Source organism: Acanthochromis polyacanthus, chromosome 17 (genome assembly GCF_021347895.1).
Source record: "Acanthochromis polyacanthus isolate Apoly-LR-REF ecotype Palm Island chromosome 17, KAUST_Apoly_ChrSc, whole genome shotgun sequence".
NCBI lineage: Eukaryota > Metazoa > Chordata > Actinopteri > Pomacentridae > Acanthochromis > Acanthochromis polyacanthus.
This window is the reverse complement of record NC_067129.1, coordinates 17,558,876-17,580,378: the sequence shown is the minus strand read 5'-3', so window position 1 is coordinate 17,580,378 and position 21,503 is coordinate 17,558,876. Positions and strand designations below refer to the sequence as shown.

The window sequence follows — 21,503 nt, the reverse complement described above, 5'->3', positions numbered from 1 at the left end:
AGGTGGGTTGGATCAGCCTGCAGGCACCGTCTTCTACAGGTCTGGTCTCATAGGGGGGAACAGATGAGACATTTCAGGACGCTGCGACTCACCTGCGCTGACAGTGACAGCACTAACAAACTGCTCCCTCCAGCTGCTGCTCCCCACCACCAGAGCCAGGTTCGTCTTCTTGATCAGCTTGTCCACTGTGCTCTGCAGGCGGCCGCAAAGGCAAAGACAGCAGAGAAAAGGTGCATTTACAGGTACAAGATACGCCGCATCAGTATAATCTTATCACCATATGACACAGGGGACAGTGATGTGATGAATTAGGGTGCAATTAACAGCATCTCTCCTTCTGTTGCGGTGCACAGTGAGTCACCAAAACAGATGCAGGGGAACACAAAACCCCTCTGTCCCTCAGGAGGACGGCACTTTGCCAGCAGAAAGCTGTTTTACACCAGAGCAGAAAATAGAGCCGGTGCACGAAACTGGAGCTGCAAGTAAGAGTGCAGTATCATGTTACAGCTTAAACCCTCTTAAATTGTCTTAAAGGGGCGCAGCACCCATTTTACACTGAAACATCGGTTTGCTTGTAAAGAGGACTGCAGTGCAAACATGTAAAAACAATAAGCTAATGTGCTCTGTTCCTCTAACTAAGATGATACACAGGGCTGACTCAGACTTGCCTCAGAGTCTACAGGGGCTTGAAAGTTTGGCCATTTTGAAAAGCTGCAATAAATTCTGCGTTATGGTAAATTCAGTGGTGGTGATTCAATTTCTCCAACTTCTCTGACTACTCAGGCTGGGTGAGTGAAGGATTCCACAGGCAGAGCCACTAGTTACATGAACATAACTCATAATTTATTACACATCCCTACTTAGATTAAATATTAATCCCCCACAGTCAAACCCAAAATATTGTGTAAAAACTGAAATTCGTATAAGAGTGAGAAGCAAATGTGTTTTTTATTATCTCCCACACTTTCTGAGGTGTTTGGGGTATTTATGTGCTCCCATGGTGTCTGTATAGTAGTTAAACTATTTAAAATAAGCAAGTAATTTTTTATAAATACAGCCCATCAGTTTGAGAGAAATTTCCAAGATAGGCATCAGTGAAGAGGCTGGCATGGCTATCAGGTAAAAAGTTGCTTATCTGGACTTACCTTGAATTCATAGGACTCCTCAATGACCACTTCCAGCTTGGTGTGCTCTCCCAGACAGGGGCAGCCCATCTTTGACACGTCCTCCGGCCCCACAGCTGTCTTGTTGTCATTGGTGTCTCCTGTGGCACAGAAACAGACTGTGAAAGCTGCTGCTCCTTCCCTCTTTTCACGATGCCCTGCTCCCTAACATCATCAGTGACGTGTTTGATTATCGATCAGAATATCAGTTTCAGTTGTCAGAGCTGACTGGACCGTGGGTCTGGTGTTTTGTTCTTTGGAAATTAGCTGCTTTTCAGAGATAGTAATGAAATGTTTGCACGATCATTTCTTTACGCCGTAGGAAATGGAGAGGGATTTCTGTCATCACTGATGTGTTTGCTACTGTCTGCTGGACTGACTCGACTTCTTTTCTGTGAATCTCCTCAGAGTGACAGAGCAGTCAGTCATAAATATTAATCCTGTGCCCAGAGGTTGATTGACAAGTGCCATCGATGAAATAAATAAAGAATTCCAGGCTGAATATAGAAACTCTAAAAAGTTAAAGTCATGATAAGGAGTTGGAATTAACTTCTGATATCGTACATAGACATTTATTTGTATAGGTGGATAATAAGTTTTTGGAGATGCATTTTACTGCCTATTTATTTAATGCTATGCTTATTAATTGCATACATGGAGTGGTGTTTTTCATTTGACATGTATTTACTGTGGGGCTGCACAGTGCCTTGCAGCTAGAAGATCCCCATTTTGCCTCCTGGCCTGGGATCTTTCTGCATGGAGTTTGCATGTTCTCCCTGTGCATGTGTGGGTTTTCTCTGGGTTCTCTGATTTCCTCCAACAGTCCAAAAGCATGCTGACGTTAATCAATTGTGACTGTGAACGTGATTTTTTGTCTCTGTTTGCAGCCTTTTAATAGACTGGTGACCTATCCTCTGCCTTTACCTTAAGTCAGCTGGGATAGACTCCAGGGCCCCGTGATCCTAATGAGGATTAAGCGATAATGGATGGATGGATGGATGTATTTATTGTGTTATTATGTCAAATATCGATTAACGAAATTTTGTTTAGTCTCATATATTCTTCCACATATTGCTTTCAGGAGAAGTAAGCATGGTAATGGTCATCTGAACACATTTCCAAGTGAAGCCTGTTTATTTCTGGTAAAATCTGTCCTTATCTGTTGTTGTTTTTGATCGTTTCTAACATGTGCCGTGCGTTGGTGAAAAGATTTATTAACACCGCCGAAGCACAGCAGAAAGAAGGTTAGAACCTGTTGGTTGTCTGGGGTCTTTCTGTGTGGAGTTTACATGCTGTCACGGTGCCTGTTTGGGTTTTCTGGTGGTGCTCCAGCTTCCTCTCACAATCTAAAGACATGCTGAGGTTAATTGGTGATCCTGAACTGTCTGCAGGCTTGAGTGCGTGCCTTCACGGTTGTCTGTCTCTTTTTGTTAGTCCGGTGATGGACTGGTGAGGTGACCTGTCCAGGATGTGCTCTACCTACAACCCAACATCAGCAGGGCCATGCTCCAGCCCACCACGGCCCTCTGCAGGATGAAGCGGGTAACTAACATGACTGCACCCAACAAGTGTCATGATATCTAACCAAGTTTGATCAATATGCCACTGTTAGAACAATGATCTAATTATTTGGAGATCTTGTGGCACCATTGAGGAGGGTTTATCATGAGGGTAGGAAACACACAGATTGTCTCTGCTTGTCTTAAAATAAATCATAAAAATATGATTATAAATAATCTTATTGTGTAGGTATTGATATCATTAAAATTAAATTACAAGCACTCAATCTGAAATCAGTTGTGTCGCTGCTTTACTTTGCCATTGCAATGCATTTTTGAAGACATGGTTAACCATATAGAGAGAATCTATATACTGAATTAAAACTTTCAAAAAATGGAAATGTGTGGAGAAGAGTACAAATGATAAATATCTCCTCTGGGCTTGTCTCTTTTAACTCCGACCCTTAGCAAACTACTTTATTTAACTTAATTTAAAGTACAAACATCTGACCTTGAGTCCTCCAGCGTAAAGCCTGGTCATGAAATGCACCAAAGACACTGAAGAGAATTTGCTGCAGACTTAATAAGAACTGCTATCAATGGATATAATCTGTGCTGCCTCAGGAATTTAAATAAAATATAAAGCAGAGTGGATGCAGCGTTACATTTATTTTAGGACAAGAAATAATGAGGAATGGTGCTCTGCTGCCGTGTCCTCAACTCACCGTGTCTCTGTCCCACCTCCAGCAGGATGGGCTCCTCCAGCACGATCGTGAACGTCTTGTTCTTCTCGTACTCCTCGTCGTCGATGATCTTCACATTCAGCAGCTTCCTGAAGGCAGAGGGGTCGAGGGGACAAGGAGAGGACAGGACCAAGGACCAGGTGAATTAGATTTACTCAGGAATTAACAGCGGCTGTCGATGTGAGTTAACCTGCTGTGAGCCTCTGTTACCTAAATTCGCACAAAAATAGAAGCAAACCAGTGAGAGTCCATGCCTTTGTAGACATTCGAATCAAGCCAGTGTAGCCAAGAGGTAGGCCGCCTACACAGTGAATCATGAAACAGATCTGTTAGATAAGAAGATGAAGCTCAACATTTTAATAAATTAACTAACATACTGTACTGCAGAGAATTATGTGCACAATAACAGAATTAAATATACATTTTTAACACCCCACATGAGGGTGGACTCCTTCTACACCATTAATTCCATTAGCGAACAAGTATAGCGAAATAGCCCACATCCCTCCCACACACTTGAAGTTAGAAGTAATGGGAAATTGAAGCATTATCTTTCTCTCTGCCTGTTTAGAAAGCTGTGCATGTTACAGCAAACTCTTCAAGACCTGCTTAGAAGTACAGTTTTTGCTCTTAAACCTGAGTGCTGCAGAAACACGTGCGGCCGCGGTGTCAAGCTGTGACCGACATATTTTCTTCAGCCAGCTCCATTCTCCTACACTGTCACAGTCAATCTCTCGCTCCCTCTCCCTCCATCTCCCTAATGATGTGTGGGTGGCTGTCTATTTCTGTCTACACATATACACTCAGGGTTTGACAACACGCAGCAAGCGCCTTTGCTTGCTGAAGAGAGGAAGTTTATTTTAAACGCCAATGATACGTCATTGGCTGTCTAATGTCAGGGAAAGTCATAACGGTGGGAGCAAAATGAAGCGCAGCGGAGCCGAGAGACCTTTGCAATAGCAACAAATGAGTTCATGTGCACAGAAAGTTCACTCTGAAGCATCATTCCGAGGCCCTAAAATAAAATGCGACGCCCCGGCTGCTATCGAGTGGAATCACACGGCAGCCATTTTGATATTACATCACCTTTGAGGCAGATACTGTTTGTCTTACTGAAACGAGCCAAAATGAGCAGAACGGAACCGCTGAAGATCACACAAACATTTACATTTTGCAGAATCTCCTCCAAAATACAAAGTAGAAAATAAAAGGCTGTCAAAGAGCAGCAGGGGACCGGGTTCATACAATGCATTAGGCTGATTAGCCAGCAATTTGAATCTCAGCCTCTGCCAGACTCTGATGCTCATTTGCACTCAATCCAGACAAAAAGTGAGTGATAACAGCAAAGGTGAACAATCAAAATAAGATTGAAGAAAAGGCTGCGGCGATATTCGTTTTTCTATCCACTTTCTTTCATTAGTATGGTGAATCAGTCTTTTCAGGTGAAGTGATTCTTTATAGCTTACATTTGTAATTTTCAAATATTTCCAACACTTGGATGAATAAAAATTTCACCTGTTTGACCCATAAATACAATAAAACAGCAATTCCAATGAGAAATGTAAAAATATCAGGTTCAATGAAATGATTTAAAGTATAAAAAACAACTGTGGTTATCGATGAATAAGATGCGTCCCTTGAATTTCTACCTTCAGTTATGATGGTAGGTTAAAGAAAAAGGTTCTTTCTAGACTTAATAAATAATTCAGTTCAGATTTTGTAAAAGTTAGAAATAATTTGTAATAATGTCAGAACTCTGACCTCCAAAACTCAGAGAGGTTAGGTCATTGTTGAATTATCCATTTGATCCCTTTGATTCAGAGTTCCTACTTTACTTTAGACTAATATTTTTGAAAAGTGCACGTACAATGTCAAAGAATCCTTCTGTGTGGCTTAACTGGTTTTGTAAGTGAAGTCTGACCTTACTAAACTAGCAGAGACAGACATTGCTGACTAATGAACTAATAAATTATTTAAAAGTGAAGTCTGTGATTCTGGAGAAAGATTTTTGATCTTTAGTTAGTTAGCACATTTACATAGTTAATGTGTCAGAGTTAAAGTCCCTCTACTCCCACTGTCCTCTTCCTCTGCATCTTTACCCCCTCCCTTCCTCCGGTTTAACACGTTCTCATTCCCAGGGCATCAAATGCTGTCGTTTTGTCAAAACCACTGATGTCTTGGAGACGTTCACAGTGTGTCCTCTGGCAGTGGCACTTGTGTCGATATTCAACACTGCTAGACATATTTGGTAGCCTAGCCGTGCTAGACAACCCACGGCAACGAATTTAATTCTCTGCCAGGGTGGGTCTAGTTACCCTCCATAAGGCTCGAGGCTGGATTCTCCTAAAACTGGCCGGACCAATCACCATGAAGTGTAGAGTCAGAAGGAGGGCGTAACTAAGTGACGACAGAGGCGCGACGATTCTGACAGAAACAACCGGCGCACAATAAACAGTTATCTTTCGACTCGGCTTTGGCCACAGCCCTTAAAGATTTGAAGCTAAAATTCAACTTGAAAGATAAACAAAGGACGGCACTGAAGTGTTTCATTGAGAAGAAAGACGTATTTGGACTTATGCCGACGGGATATGGCAAATCCTTAATATACCAGTTGGCTCCGCTGGTTGGGAAGCTAACGGGACTTAGCCACAATCCGGCGCTCTAGGAACTACGTCAGCCTATTCGTTGCACTGATTGGTTGTATACCTACCCAATTGCTGCAGAGTGATTTGAAAGACAACCTTTTAGCCCGCCTCCCTCCCTGTCGAGCTTCCCTAGACCCTTGTGCCTTCAGAAACATGGGTCTAGCACGACTAGGCTACATATTCGGGGGTTTTTCAGTTTAAAAGAGCCTCTTAAAGGGGATGGAGGGGTGGTGACAGAATAAAACCTTCATAATGTTTCCTTGTAGATGTGCACAGTTGTGGGGAACACAGATACTATGCGGTTCTTCTGTGGCCAGTGTTACTGTGTGATCAACGAGGACCTGAGGGTCCACAAGAGTCTGCATGATGGAAATTTGTCCTCTCACCAAGTCCATGCGAGTCTTTGTGGACCTTAACACTGCCCTTAAGACAGGACAGGACCGTCACCCAGGAGATTAAAGTTTACGTCCCATGTTGGACGATTTTTTTACATTTAAGAAAAAAATGTAAACCTTATTTTTGTTTTATTTTGGGACTTAAGTCTTGTTTTCACGTGCTGTTTGATTAGGTTTTGCCACCAAAACTACCTTGTTAGGTATAGGAAAAGATCATAGCTTTGATTAAAATACACACTTTCACAACATTAAGCTCATGTTACAAGGGAAACTTCCTGCTGCCTGAAAAGGAGCAATGAAGACGACCCCAGCAAAAGGTCATAAGGACACATGGAGTCTGTTTCTGATGTTTACAGATATTTGCAGGCCCATCTGACTCCCCTACGCATTGCAAAATGATGCGAATGCACACCCAATGTGTCAAAATGTGAAACCAAAAGGGTCCCAACAAAGTGGCTGGAATAATGTGTGGATCCATCTGAGCCACTTTATTTGTTTCTCATTTACAGAGTCAGGACTGAAAACTGTTTTTCAGCACACACAGAAGAGACTGCCAGCAGGCCAAGAGGAGATAACTAGTTTGTATGTTATGAGTAAATGTAGAGACATCTATTGGTGTATTTGGATGGTTTTTGAAGACATCCTGAAACTATTTCCTGGCCGAGCCAGCGACTTCTAAGAAAGACTTCACTCCCTGTAAAACTACAATTTAGTATTGATCCTGTCATTAAAGTCTCAGAAAGACAGCAATTAAACATATTTCACAAAATGCCCATCTATCCTTCAAAACCGGCCCTCCCTTACTAGTGTCTCCCTGCCTCTGAGGCTGAAATGGACACTGCAAGAATCAGTTTTATATCACCGTGCATTTCTGCTGCATGATCCCAGTATCTCTGTAGGTCGATGTAAACTCTCACTATTGCAGCCACAGTTGGATTCTATCAAGACAGAAAAGCTTTCACGTGCTACATATTACATTTCACAGTGTAGATAATGGCCATCTCTGCCTGCGCATCAGCTCCATTCCTGGGGTTAGTTTCTGAGAAGTCATACTGGCTAACATATCTTGTTATCATATCTGTCACACACACACACAAACACAAACACACACAGTGTAGATTGTCTGCCTCTGAGGATTGATCTCATCCACCCAGAACAACCATAATCTCTTCTGTATATGTGGAACACACTGCAGTCTGGCAGGTTCCTTTTACAAGTGCTAATAAAAGTGTCTCACATTTTGTGAGAGTCTGTTAAATGTTTGAAAAAAATGTGTGTATACTCCCTTTGGAAATCAATTAGCTGGATTACCTTGGATTAACCTGAGAAAGGGAAAAAAAGCAGCTAAGACTCTCTGGTGGAGACTGTCCCCCTCAGACCGTGTAGCAGTGATTCTTAAAGTAGCTCTGGACCTTTTATCTTTGGAGTTTCCTTCTCCTCCACATTTAAGGATACTCAAGTTTCCTCCCACAGTCCAAAAACATAAACAGTGAGCCATGAGGGCTGTAACTCTACCTACAGGTACCAGCGTGAGTGATTTCATGCCTCTATGTTTGCTTCAGGAGGACATCTCTGCTTTCTCCACATGCTGGTCTACAAGCTCTAAACGTCCTGAGATCCAGACAAAGATGAAGCCAGTAGGGAGCATGATGAATACACAGCAGTATGTCTAATTTCCTCACCTGAACTGGGCACCACTGTTCAGTTACAGAACCATTCATCACACCAGTGTGTCTGCATATATCTACATTACTGGAGTGTCCTTGATCAACACACTGAATCTCTACCAGCTCCAGAAAGGCTGCACTTCAGCTGAATATGAACAAAAGCAGCTGGGCTCTGAAGAAATATGCTTTTCATAGCTGCAGCATATAAAAGACGAAAACTGATGTGTCTCCGCTGCGTTGTTGGGTTATTATGCAGAGGAAATTTATACTGAAAGGAAAGGTTTGTGACTTTTATAATGACAAATGACCCAACCACTGATAACCTGCACTTGCAAAATTGTGTGGTAACATAACAGAGAATGGCTCCTTAATGACATGTGAACTAATAAGCAAAGGAAAAGATATGAGCAGTGGAGCAGTTCAAATTCATTTTAGTCTACAGCCACACTGGCTGTTTGCTGCTGCGAGGTTGTAGTTATGCACAGGGTAACATCAGCAGGGTAACATGCTTGCAGTGACAACATGCCGGTACTCAGCAGGTATAATGTTTAACATGTTCAATCTCTCAGTTTAGCGTGTTAGCATTATACTAGCTGCTTAGCAGTAAACACAGAGTACAGCTGGCTGCTGGGAATACATTTCAGCCTGATGTTGGCAGCAGATGAAAAATAAAGGGATCATCAAAGGCACTGGGATTCACCCACTGGGGACCCTGAATTTGTGTCAGTCCAGTCCTGTAAATGATGAAATATTTCACTGGTCAAACAGAAACGTTGTTCTGCTGGTGATATGAAGAGAAATGTCCAGAGATACCTTAACCCAATGAGCCCGAGGCGAGTTTCATGTTAATTCTGCAACCACCTACTGCTATCTTAGTTGTTATAAGGTCTACTCATACATACTGTATCTTGCTTTTTCAGAACAGTCTAGATCAGGGGTCGGCAACCTTTAAAGGGGAACATTTGGTTTTTTTCAACCTGGGGTCTGTTTTCATATGTCATTTCATACACGTGAGTGATGGAGAAATGAATTTTCGACATAGCTCCAGTATTTAGCCAGGCAGGCAGCTTAGCAGCTCAGCTAGCGAGAAGTATGGGGCAACTTGCCCACCCGCATCAAAGTCCGCCCTAACGTGCTTTTTTCCCCACACTGACCGGATCGGATAGTCTCAACGAGTATCCCACAACATACTAGAGATGAGAAGTGAACGAAAACCTCCACATTACCTGGGGATCGCTCTTTGTTGTGGTCTGTATCCAAATCTCAGGACGCAAGAAAGCAAATCTCGTTCCGAAATCGCGCGATAGCTCGCGCCAAAACTGGTGTTTTGACTATCCGAGCCGGTCAGTGTGGGGAAAAAAGCACGTTAGGGTGGACTTTGACGCGGGGTGGGGGCAAGTTGCCCCATACTTTTTTCTAGCTGAGCTGCTAAGCTGCCTGCCTGGCTAAATACTGGAGCTATGTCGAAAATTAATTTCTCCATCACTCACATGTATGAAATGACATATGAAAACAGACCCCAGGTTGAAAAAAACCGAAGTTCCCCTTGAACACTCAAAGAGCCATTTTGACCCGTTTCCCACAGAAAAGAAAACACCGGGAGCCGCAAAATCCTTTTGGCATTGAAAATGAAGACAACACTGCATATATCGCTTTTTTACCTCCATGCCCTTGTTAATCAGTCGTGATTAATTAATTACAAAGCCTCTAATTAGATAGATTCATTTTTTAAATTGTGTCCTACCACTAATATTTATCTTACTTGTTTAATGTCATTTTTGCTCCTGGACCTCATATGTTATGTAATGTTAGCTGGAAATCAATATTTTGCGAATGTCTATTGAACTTGTAAAATCTATTTATCTATTTATCTTAAGCTAATAACTTTTCTCCACTAAGTCGCTGCCCTATTTTCCAAGACGACACTCCTCTGACTCTCTGACCTGCTGCCTGGACATCTCGCCGTGTTCTTGCGAGTAACGTGTATTACCCTACCATGAGTACTTTTGACTCAAAGACAAGACGTATCTTTCTTGGAGTGGAGCTTTAATATACAGGCTTGCCATTCTTGAGTACAAAACGATGTGAAACTACAGGCGTTGCTTCTCCAGGAGTAAAACAAAAAAAAAGAAGAAGCATGAAACGTGTGGGAATCGGAAGCTCCGTGTTATCTCTCTGCAGGGGGAAAACCCCAGCAGCACATCTGGTGGAGTGACACGTCAAAATAAGAGCGGTAATTTCACAATAAAACTCTACATTAAAATGCATTGAAACGCGCCTGAAAGGCAGAACAATTTATTTTCCAAAGTTACAGGGAGCCACAACAGAGGGCTGACAGAGCCGCATGGTTGCCGACCCCTGGTCTAAGTTATCCACATTTTCTATATTACCCTTTATATCAACAAAAAATAATTAGTGTTCTGTTTTACATGTATCTCACTGTAAAGTGTTGGTGATAGAGATATTTTTCCATGATTGTGTAGGTGAAATGGTCTGCAATCTGTCAATATCAGAACCATAATAGTGAAATACTGCATGACTTGTATTAACTGAAGTGTTCACATACGGCTGCTTACTTGCAGAGGTGGCCAGCCAGGCAAATGACAAAATGACAACTTTGGCAACTCTGAGCCCCTCAGAGTCAAGCATCCCCACTGATTTCTTGCTTATAGGTGACCCATGCTAGACTTTTTACCATAAAAGATTTTAATTTTTATTTTCATACAAAGTAATGTCAGCCCTCTTTGACACACAGTGAATCAGCTAGTGTCATCGGAAAGGGTAAGTTCTGCTATTTATTACTCCACCGAGGAGGCGGGGTCTCGGCAGAGTTATGATCAGCGTTGGTTTGTCTGTCTGTCTGACACAAGGACCAAGTGATTAGATTTTGGTAGTGATGCGGCTTATGGTCTGGATCCACGGCTTTTTTAAAGATTTCCGTATCATTGTGTATCATAGCTACACAGTGTCACTGTAACTACGAATACAAGGGAACGCTACTTCAGCTGCCTGCTTATGATAACATGATTGCCATCTTACTACAAATCCACCATTGCGGACTTATTGGGAGTTATCCGTCGGAAATCATACAATGGCCGAGCAGCCTTGGCGGAGTACTGTGCTCTCTGAGTGCTTTTTGTGTTTTGATTTATAGCAGGCAGGCATGTACACATATATTTATGTTAACTTGTTTTGCTCTAATTAAACAGCTGCAAATGACATTAGCTAGTGTGATGATGACTGCTAACTTACCATTAGAAAAGTTGACTACCCATACAGCTACTGCTGCTAGTCTCATGTATTTACTTCACTCATTGCTGTAATCTGTTGTCTGTACAATTATATTAAAATAATCATGTTCACAAGTTAACAATGCAATCAATATGATGTTTTTTTTTTTTTTTTTTTAAAAAAGCAAATGTTGGCTACATATTTTAAATAATTTAGAGTCATTCTTTTGGAATCCCAAAGATTTGTGCATGCCATGTATCCAAACAGGACCATCAGTGCTGAAAAATGAAGCTCTTGCCAAGTGTCAAAAACTACGCTTCCTTGATCGGCCTTTCGAGGTTGGCTCCACAATCCAGTCAGTCCTCATTGACCTCCATGTTAAAATGTCTGAACTTACAGCAGAAATACACATGTTCCCAGCCTGGTGCAAAAAAGGTTTTTGTTCTCTATAAATAATTCCCCAGCTTATGACAACTGTATGGGAGTGAATTTTAAAAGATTAAAATTGTGCTAAGGCTTAAGATTATGCATAATTAAGGGCACTTTAAGTGAAAGGTGGATGCTGTCCATGGCCCAGAGATGTTTGCATGATGCGTCTCAGCACAACGTCTTGCTTCATTTCTGGATAGCAGAGATGTGAGAGGACTATGGCACTACCAAGATGACAACAGCTGTACTTTAATTAAAATCCACAGTTCAGATCCTTTCTGGGTAAAGTCATGGAGGGTTAGTCCACCTTTATATAGAGTCAATGCATGAATCCAGTCATCGTTGGGATAATTCACTCTGAATCACCACAGTGGGCTGATCAACCAACAATGCTATCCTTTGAGCTACGTCACTAGCAAGACCAAAAATGTAGTGTAATTATATCTAGCATTATAATTAGATTGCTGTGAGCATAAATTATAAGAGTGAATGCCTCATATCTCCTCTGCTTAAATGGAGCAAACCTTCCCTTCTCCCTTCATGCATCCACAGAAGAAGCGTATGATTGGAGAAAGGTTTTAACTGCTCTAAATGTGCTAATGTTACCCAGCCCTGGCTCTGCTGCTCCTCTTTTATCCATGTTTTTCGGGAACTTCAGGATGTTATTGATCCTGACTACATTAGGCGTGAGAAATAAAAAATATCAGGGTATTGATTTTCCTTTTCAAAAGTGATCCCCTCACATCTCTTTCATCTTAGCTTATGTAACTGCCCCCGTTATCCACTTCAGCCTCAACTAGTGTATAGTGAGACACATTTTGAGGCGCTAACAAAAACAGATACAAGCTTATGGTGCACACCAGCATCAAAGGGTCTATGCAGATTTCCTTCTAATCCATAAAAACAGAATGTAAAATGGTTCTGTATGTCAGCCTGTTTATTTTGGCTCAGATGTTTGTGTCTGTACATCATAATCTATTTACTGCAGTGCAGAATTTAGATGCTAAATTATTATTTAACTGCATGGCTAGATTTTAAACCGCTCCTCCTGGCTTCATGTCAAATGCTTAAAAACTTGGCTTCTCCTTCTTCTTTTGCTCCTCAGTGTGCTCAAACATCGACAGGGAAAGGCAGATATACACAGACATAAAGACACACAAAGCCGCAGACAGTGTAAGAAACACACACAAAGGTGCCTGGAGGCCTGCTGCCGAGTGTCAGCTCTTTGTCCTGAATGCCCGGGGAAACGCTCGGGTAAGAAAAGCCAGCTCTGTGTCAAAGACGAACTTTGGCAGCCTGATGAGCACTGAGAAGCCCAGATATGCATTTACCAGAGCACATGCAAGTTTATCCACTCAGAGAAACAAATACAAACACATAAACACGTGCATACAAAGAGCTGAGATGGTTGAAGCTGACGGGGCAAAGACACGTAGGAAAGGAGCTTCACCTGCATCTCTTAACAAGACTGACTGAGCTCTCCGAATTAAACAGCCTCATAAAAAATTCAGTTTGACTCGAGCAACTGAGTAGCATAAAGCAGCAAAAATGTGATCTGGTGGATTTAGACTCTGGGGATCTTTGGCTCGATGGCTCAACATCAAGCTCTGATAAACAGCTTCAGGTGGCACACAGACATGAGTGCTGCCCTTTTCCAACAATAAGATTTGAGAATTAATTTAGATTCAACCCAAAAGATAAGCTTCTGTTACTTGACTGAACCTGGCACTTGTGACTCGAGATCTGAGTCAAACCTCTTTCACCCGTGATCAGAGGACTCCTGCATTCCCCTTTAAGTCCTCGCTTGCTATTCTAAGGAGCACCGGAGCATCTGAGCACAACTTTGACAGTTCCCTTTGCATCTGGGGTTTTCTCTTCATTCATTTTCTGATAGCGAACCGTCCTGCCCTGCTGGGTCCTGCTCTCGGTGGACCTTCATCTCCTGCTGCATGGCGACTGTTGAGAGAAGCACGGCTCCTGATAAAGTGTGCAGATGCTTGTGTCGCTGTCAGCTTGCTACAGCCTGATGCGCAGAGTCTTGGCTCAGTAGGTGAGGATTTTATCTACTGCTCAGTCTCCATTTGAGTGCAGATACAAGCTGCCTGCCTCTCATTTCAGATTGTTACCCACTATTGACTCATTAACTGCAGCCTCTGTAGCTGTCTGCAGCATGTAGAGAACTTTTGGGACTCCTTTAACCCCTCTTCACTCTCCTTAATTGCTTTGGATGCTCCAGCAGCTTCTTTTAGTTCCCCTTTGGAGCGACATTTTGTTTGATGTGGGTTTAAAGTGGATCCACCGCACAAGTACGCCCTCAATAATACACACAGACTAATGCGTAAAAAGCAAGCAAATGCACAGATAAACGTGCACAAGCAAACTGCCAAACTCAGACCGATGTATTCAATAATTTCTACCTGCACTGCGAGGAAAACAAAGATAAATAGGGAGATCTGCATTCTCTCTGACACTGTGTATCACCTGCCTTTCCTCCCACTCAGCCGACCTACACAATACACCTACACACGAGCACTGTAATTCTCCTCGCAAAGACGATTCATCTGACACATTTTATTCCTTTGTTTTCTCCTTTGGTGTTCATTAAACTGCTTTGTGAAGAGCTTGATAGGGTCGAGGGCAAAAAAATTACCACTGTAGGTACCTGCCAGGTCCTTTGCTCCTCTCACCATAAAGCAAACACTACAAGTGTACTCATCATGCAGCCAACCCTTCCACGCAGTGTTCACACACTTTCTATGCTTTCTCTCTCTCCATCTCTGCACTCTTCCTCCCCAATCTTTTTATCTGCCTCTCTGCTGCTGCATCCATGAATCCTTTTGTTAAAATAATCACACAGGCTTCTTCACATGCACCTGTTTCTGCTCAGCCCTCATCCCCTCCTCGCTGCTGAGCAAGTCACCTGTCTGATTTTCTTTCCTCTACTCTGTCGCTCACATGTACTCGCTTTGTTTTCTGCAGAGGAGGCTTTATTATGCTGCATTACAATGAACTCATATATAACCTCAACACACATCCCAAAGGTCTGCATTTTAAACCTGCATTCATTCATAGAAAGCTTGTTTCTTTGCCTCTTTTTCTTCTTCTCCTCCTCCTTCTTCTTCTTCTTCTTCTTCTTCTTCTTTCACATCAGGCACAATGTTTCATTATTTGCGGCACAATTATATCCTCTTATCCACCCACGTCATCCCTCTGAAAGATCTAAACTTCTCAGAGCAAACGTATCTATGACTCATAAAAATAGCGCTTTCATCTATTACCAGAATAGATAACTTACAGTAATCTAGCAGGACTGTTTAACATACAAATGTGTGGGCTGTGGTGTTTAATCAAGTGATGAGAAGCAACAGCAAACATAAAGAAGAGGAACTGGCACTCACATGGTCTCGTCGTTCTGAAACTCCAGCTTGCCGGACACCTCGTCGTAGTCCTCCCCGACTTTGGCAGTGCCCTCGACGGTGTGGTAGGGCACCGCCACCTTCCCCCTCGCCCCGGACGTCCGGTGGACCTTCACCTGCATGTTGCCGATGCTCTCGCTGACCCTCGTAGTGTTGCTCTCAAACGTGAAGATACCGGCGTGGTCGTCGTCGTAGATGGTGACCGTGGCAGTGTGAGCGTTGCCCAGCGCCGCCTTCGGAGGGATGTGGGGGGAAAGACCCACGGTGCTGTTGCTGGAAGTGATGGAGCTCGGCTCCAGGACGGAGACCTCAGCACGGTGCACAATACGTGGGTTACTGAGGCGCACGTAGAAGTGCTCATCCTCTTCAAAGATGTCATCATCGATTACGCCGACAGTGAACTCTTTAGTCGTCTCACCGGGCTTGAAGACCAAAGTGCCCTCAGCGAACTCGTAGTCTGAGCCTGCATTGGCAGTTCCGTCCTCCGTCCGGTAGTCCACCTATGTGCCACAAAGGAATGAAATGTGATTAAATATTTAGAGAGTGGAGTTATAATAAAATGCTGAATTATTAATATTTTATTTCTCAAGTCGCTCAAGTTCATTTAAATTGACCTTGAGCATTTGCTACATTGCTGTCATCCCTTCTCCTCTCACCTTAACAGTGCAGCCGCTCTCTCCTCCATGTCGGCTCACTGACAGCTTCAGTGAGCCACAGTTCTCGAAGCACTGGTAGTGAGACGGGTCAAATTGCAGGTAGATGGTGTTGGGGTCTTCCTCCTGCCCACTGGCCTCGTGGCAGCTCACCACCTTCCTGGCCTGGTCGGCAGCATGTTTTTTCAGGATGTTCCCAGCTCCTATCATCATACGCGTGGCTTGGATGCGATAGAAGGCCCGACTCTTCTGCTGCTGCACCAGCACCTGGTAGTTGGCCATCTCGATCAGCTGTTCCATGTCTTTCTCTGGGTGCCTCTGTTTTAACTCCTTCAAGGTGCGAGCCATTTCCCGCCGGGCTTCTTCCTCTTGATCTTGCTCCGAGCTCAATCCTCCGCCTTCCTCCACCCCCTCCAGCATCCCATCCAGGGCCTCTTTGGGGTGAGTGTGGGAGTTCACACCCTGCCCATCCATCTCCAAGTCCATCTTGGTGAACATAGCGTCTCCCTCGGATTCGATGATGATGCCACGGTTCTTGTCGGCACGGTAACGCTTGTGGACATACTTGTAGAAGAGCAGGCGGCGGTCTGCGATCCAGGCTTGTAGCACGCAGAGGGGAAAGAAGAGGAAGGTGAGCACTGCCTCCCAGACCTCCACCTCCCCGGGAGAGAACACAGACAGGATGAGATAGAGCCAGATGTAGGCGAACACGCTCCAGGCAGCAGTGACAAAAAACACCCGCAGGTGCTTTATCTTGCGGGTTTCATTTTCTGGCACCACATAGACACAGATAGCGATGATGATGAACATGTTGAAGGCGGCGCTTCCCACGATGGTGCTGGGGCCCAGAGCTCCAGCCTCAAAGTTATGACCCACCACCTCGATGACAGACAGCAGGATCTCTGGCGCCGATGAGCCCAGCGCCATCAGGGTCAGGTTGGACACCGTCTCATTCCAGATGCGCACTGTAGTTGTTGTCGTCTCACCGTTTGGCTTCTTGATGGTGATCTCTCTTTCCTGGGAGGTGATGACCTCGATAGCAGACATGAAGCGGTCGGCGATGATGGACATGCCCAGGAACATGTATATGAGAGCTGCAAAGTAAACGATGGCGCGGGCCACCTTGTCACCGACTGCAGGGTTCTGTGGGTTCCACATGGGCAGAACCACACCCTCTGAGCAGTTGTCTTCACTGGAGCAGTTGCCTGGTGTGCTGCCTGTGTCTTCATGGCTGGAGCTTCCGTAGGAGAAATGAGTGACTCCTGGGAGAAGAACCAGTAGAGTAGAGATGAACATGCAGGGGCTGGCAGGTGGAGTGTAGCTCAAGATACGCTTGTGCAGAAACATGGCGGCGGGATGGTATCTTCTAATGCTGGAGATCAGGGCATGTGAAGGTTCCTATACACCTCTGAAAGACAAAAGAGAAAGACATTCGCGTGGTGGATGAGATAGCCACATTGAACATGTCACAAGTTCATTATTCAGAGTTCTATTTTTGAAATAGCCTCTACAAGGCGAGGTTTAACATCGCCAAAGTGCTCACAGTCACGCTCTTTTGTATGCAAATGACGTGGGATCCAACAGTTTGGTTGGTCCGAGTTTGGAGAGCCAGAAATATTGGCACCTACTAATCGTTGAGTCACTGGTATTGAACTACCCTGTCCGACTCCCACACGTATAATGTGGTCATTCTGCGCTCAGCAGCAGTAAAAATGTTACCCTCTGCACCTGTAGTATCGAGGGAAAAACTGACTCAGTCCAATATGTACTGTTAAGTTGGATGGAATTCCAAAAATAATCTCCACTGACAATGAGAATAACAATAAAAGAGCAGTTGTTCTTCAGCAAGGCTATTGATATAGATATTGTATGCCTTTTCTAAAGGAAAAAAATTTTAGTGTCTCTTAGAAATGCAGCACACCGCTCACTTCTACTGTATAATGTACTGTTTAATGCTAAAATACAGTAAATGGCTTTTTTTTTTTTTTTTTACATTTTATGTAAGCCATCTAAAATATGTCAGGGGACAACTTAAAATAATTCCACAGTGCTTTTCTTGGCAGCAGCATCTTAACAGCTTGAGTGAACAATTCAGAGAGTTACAGCATCAACACTTTCCAGAGGATTAACATCTGCATCACCGTGAAACAGAGAGAAAGAGAGGGGAAACGCCAAGTAACGTAATCTGGTGCTTCCTAATTAAAATTTTAAGACCATCTCCATCTCAAAAATAGGCTGCCTACCTACAGCAGGAGAGATTTGACAATGCTTTATGTGTGCCACATGCTCTCATTGACATGCAGCAGAGAAGAGCTGAATTCTCCACTCTGACCTGCATAACAGGGGAGCACATTTCTCCATCAAGGCTGTGTTTCAGGGTGAAGCAGAGCAGCACAGATGCAAAAATTAAGTTGTCATTTTTTAATTTATTTTTTGTCAGCTTATAAATAAATGACTAACAGCTCTGTATCCGTGCAACAGCTCGACACCTGTCTGCTGGACAGATTGAAGGAAACAGCAGTGAGATCAGCACCATGGACAGCGACTCCTGCAACCAACCAGGATTTTCTGGGGTTTTTTTCACGTTTGACAGAGTTAAACATTCCACATCTCAATTCTGTGACACACATATATTCATGCTGTCACTGATTCCCTCACCATTGACAGCAAATAAATAATATATAACACAATTGGCGCACAATCCTGCACAAATTTTGAGTGGGTGATGTTTCTATGGCAAACGCACGCCTGCCAACTGGTAGAAATGCAGGAATGTGTTTTCTTTTTTGACAATACTATAGAGATACAAAGCGTCTGTGTCTTTCCATCTGTTCTAGTGGTGCCATAAAGAGTTCAGTGACATGCACTCCTCACTGGCATCACCTGGCAGCAACAAGCTAACAAGCTACAGATATTTATGTCACAAACCAGCTGCTCACAGCCAGTGACAAAGAAACGAGACAAGACAGGTTCAGATGTCAGGTCTTCCTTTAATTGCAGTGGAGCTGCACTGTTCTGTTTCCTCAGAGGAATACTTTATTTTTGGTCAACACAAACAACAAAGCTGAAAGTTTCTCACCTTACTTAAATCTCATACATTCTAAGGATGCAAACCTCCTACCACTGCCAAACTACAGCCTCTCAACTGCTCGCATTTACCATTTATCTCTTGATTAAAAGCCTCAGCTCAACATTTAGCCCTCATCAACCACTGACGAGCTCAGCGAGATGCCACTTTTCCGTTTAGAGTTTCTCATTTAGCCTCAGATAAATCCAAAATTATTCAAATCAAAGAAATATCCTCTGACCCAAATAAAAATTCGAATGATTTATTCCTCAAACATGTTCGTGTTTGCTAAGCAGAGGTGTAAGGTTGGCAAGTAAACACTTGTACATAATGAGTCACACTTTGGTGCCTGCACTTGTTTTGTGCGTGCATGTGTGTGTCTTTTTCAAATGGTGGCAGTCTCAATTTGTACTGAGACTCCTCATAAATGTCATCTCTACTATTTAGGGAATGAAAGGTCATTAAAATAACAAACAGAAGGGAAGTGAAGCAGAAAGTGTGTCTACACAAAACAAAAAAGAAAATCGAATTCATTGAGACTCTGTGCTGCACAGAAACCACTGTCAATAGACAGAAATCTAAGCAGAAATGACAAGTGCTGCTGGTTTGCATGCAGCTAGGAGCTTTAGAGCTCAGCAGAATGGAGAAAAACAAGATGCTCACCCGGGAATACGCTTTATTATTTTGGTATATAGTTATAGTTCCTATTTTTGATATTGTGAGAAACTGCATTACTCACCTGGGTGCAGTTGTCAGTGAGTCAGCCCAGTGTGGAAGTTGTGGCCTCAGGAGATGAACTTATCTTTCATATTGCTCTGTGGAAAGACAGGTTATCTTAAATTAAACAGATTATAACGGGAGTTTTGCAAGCACCACGAAAACTAGCTGGAGAGGATTCCACATTAGAGAGTTGCAAGAAGCTTATTAAAAGCCCCAGATATGTGAGCCAGTAGATTCGGCAGCTGGAAGGGGAAAGACTAATTAAACACCAACCATTGCAGACTCTGAATGCTAAGTTACAAATGGATTCAGAAACAAGTCGATTATTGGAGATTTCAGACGCAGATAAAAGGCAGATTATCCCAGCAGCAGCCTATGCATGGGGGACAAATAGACTGGTCCATTTGGTGCGCACAGCAGTCCCACAGATACTCACAGAAAGCCCAGATTGTCAGCTGGATCCTGGTCACAGCGTGGACACCCTGCACCAGTTCAACAGAGGAAGACACCCCGTGTGCCATTCACACGGCAGGCTGGTGTAATGGTGTTGGCTTGTTGCGCTGGTGTCTTGGAAATGACGCGTAGCTTTCCACGGTGCTTCTTCGCTATTCTTCTCCCTCCCCTGACAGGTACCCTACCTCAGCAAACTTAACACAGTCGGATTAGTTCCTCTCATTAAATTCCCCCCGTTCCACCGCCGCGACAACCTCCGCACAGCTAAGTAATTTTTCAAAAACCCACAATGCGTTTCCAGCTTTATCCTCTCCAGACTACGTGCGATTGTTGATGCGTAAAATAATAAATTAAATTACTGATTCTGTCTTCATTCGTCCCTCTTGTATCATTCAGAAATTCTTCAAAAGCAATTTAGTAAAAGGCTTTAAGGGTGTTTTTCATGTCCGAAAAAACATAAACTGGAAAAAAAATCCCCTCGCTCTTCTGTCTGAGCTGGAAAAACGCAAAGAAACCAAAGAAGACTGCACATGAGAGTAGGCGTGAATGAATGGTGAAGCACTGAGAGGACGCGAAGCACACGGATCAGGACGAGATGGAAATCAAGCAGAGGGATGGTGGCAGACAAGAAAGAGGAGTGTGGTGCTATGCAAATGGAAGTCTTGTCTTACTCTTGCGGTGGGCAGCATTGGCACAACAAACGATGAGCGAGAAGGAGAAAGCAGTAACACTGCAGAAACAGGGGAGGAGACGTTCAGGGGCAGCGCTACACGCACGGCTGGTCCTCCTGACTGCGCATCAGGAGTCAGGGATGAATGACTATTTCACTCCTAAATCCTCACAATTTCACTCATTATCGCTGCTACCCATCAGCACAGACGACCTGCTGCCAGCTAAAACACTGAGATGCTGGTCAAATCCCAGATGTTGCTGCCTGCAGGTCTGCTGTGGGTTGGAGGTTTGATGTTGTTATAGTCTGGACGCTTATATAGAGAGATACAGGAGAGAGAAAACAATATGTGTGAATTTAAATCCTACACCATTACAAAAATAGGATAAGTTTTGCACTTACACAAACTAGACTTTTAGGAGAGCAAGAGAAGAAGATTGCACCTATATTTGCTTATTGCACACCACAGATTCCTGGATAGTAAAAAAGTGACAACTTTGCCCGTCTGATCTGTACTGCTGCAAAAGTTTCCCAACGTAAAAATCAACAACTTTCAACTCAAACCTTAATTTGACCCTTAAAAACGTCTGTTTTCTGTAGCTTTGAATGATATCATCAGTGTTCTTTGGGAAGATTCTCTTGAGATAGCTTTGAGACTTCAAATTTTTGAAAGAAACCTTGCTTCATAAACTGGAGGCAGCTTGAACACTGAGGTCATTTAACAACCAGAGAAGGTTGAATGAAAGGTGCAT

The 21,503-nt window shown here is 43.4% G+C and overlaps 1 protein-coding gene across 2 annotated transcripts in view; it reads right to left on the bottom strand.

The window, feature by feature from the left end:
* The window catches only part of slc8a4a (solute carrier family 8 member 4a), a 28,512-nt gene extending 7,601 nt beyond the window's left edge, over positions 1-20,911 (bottom strand). The window contains exons 1-7 of one of the 2 annotated variants that reach the window (XM_022209444.2): positions 20,065-20,911; positions 19,648-19,723; positions 15,845-17,249; positions 15,171-15,688; positions 3,388-3,494; positions 1,146-1,264; positions 93-192 (exon numbers count right to left, since the gene is read on the bottom strand). In XM_022209444.2, coding sequence (XP_022065136.1) covers positions 93-192; positions 1,146-1,264; positions 3,388-3,494; positions 15,171-15,688; positions 15,845-17,188 — 2,188 coding nt within the window. In that variant the 5' untranslated portion in view covers positions 17,189-17,249; positions 19,648-19,723; positions 20,065-20,911. Of the gene's footprint in view, positions 1-92; positions 193-1,145; positions 1,265-3,387; positions 3,495-3,615; positions 3,711-15,170; positions 15,689-15,844; positions 17,250-19,647; positions 19,724-20,064 lie in introns of those variants that run through there. The other variant, XM_051937858.1, reaches the window with a different exon arrangement.
* Between the last annotated feature and the right edge of the window lie 592 nt (positions 20,912-21,503).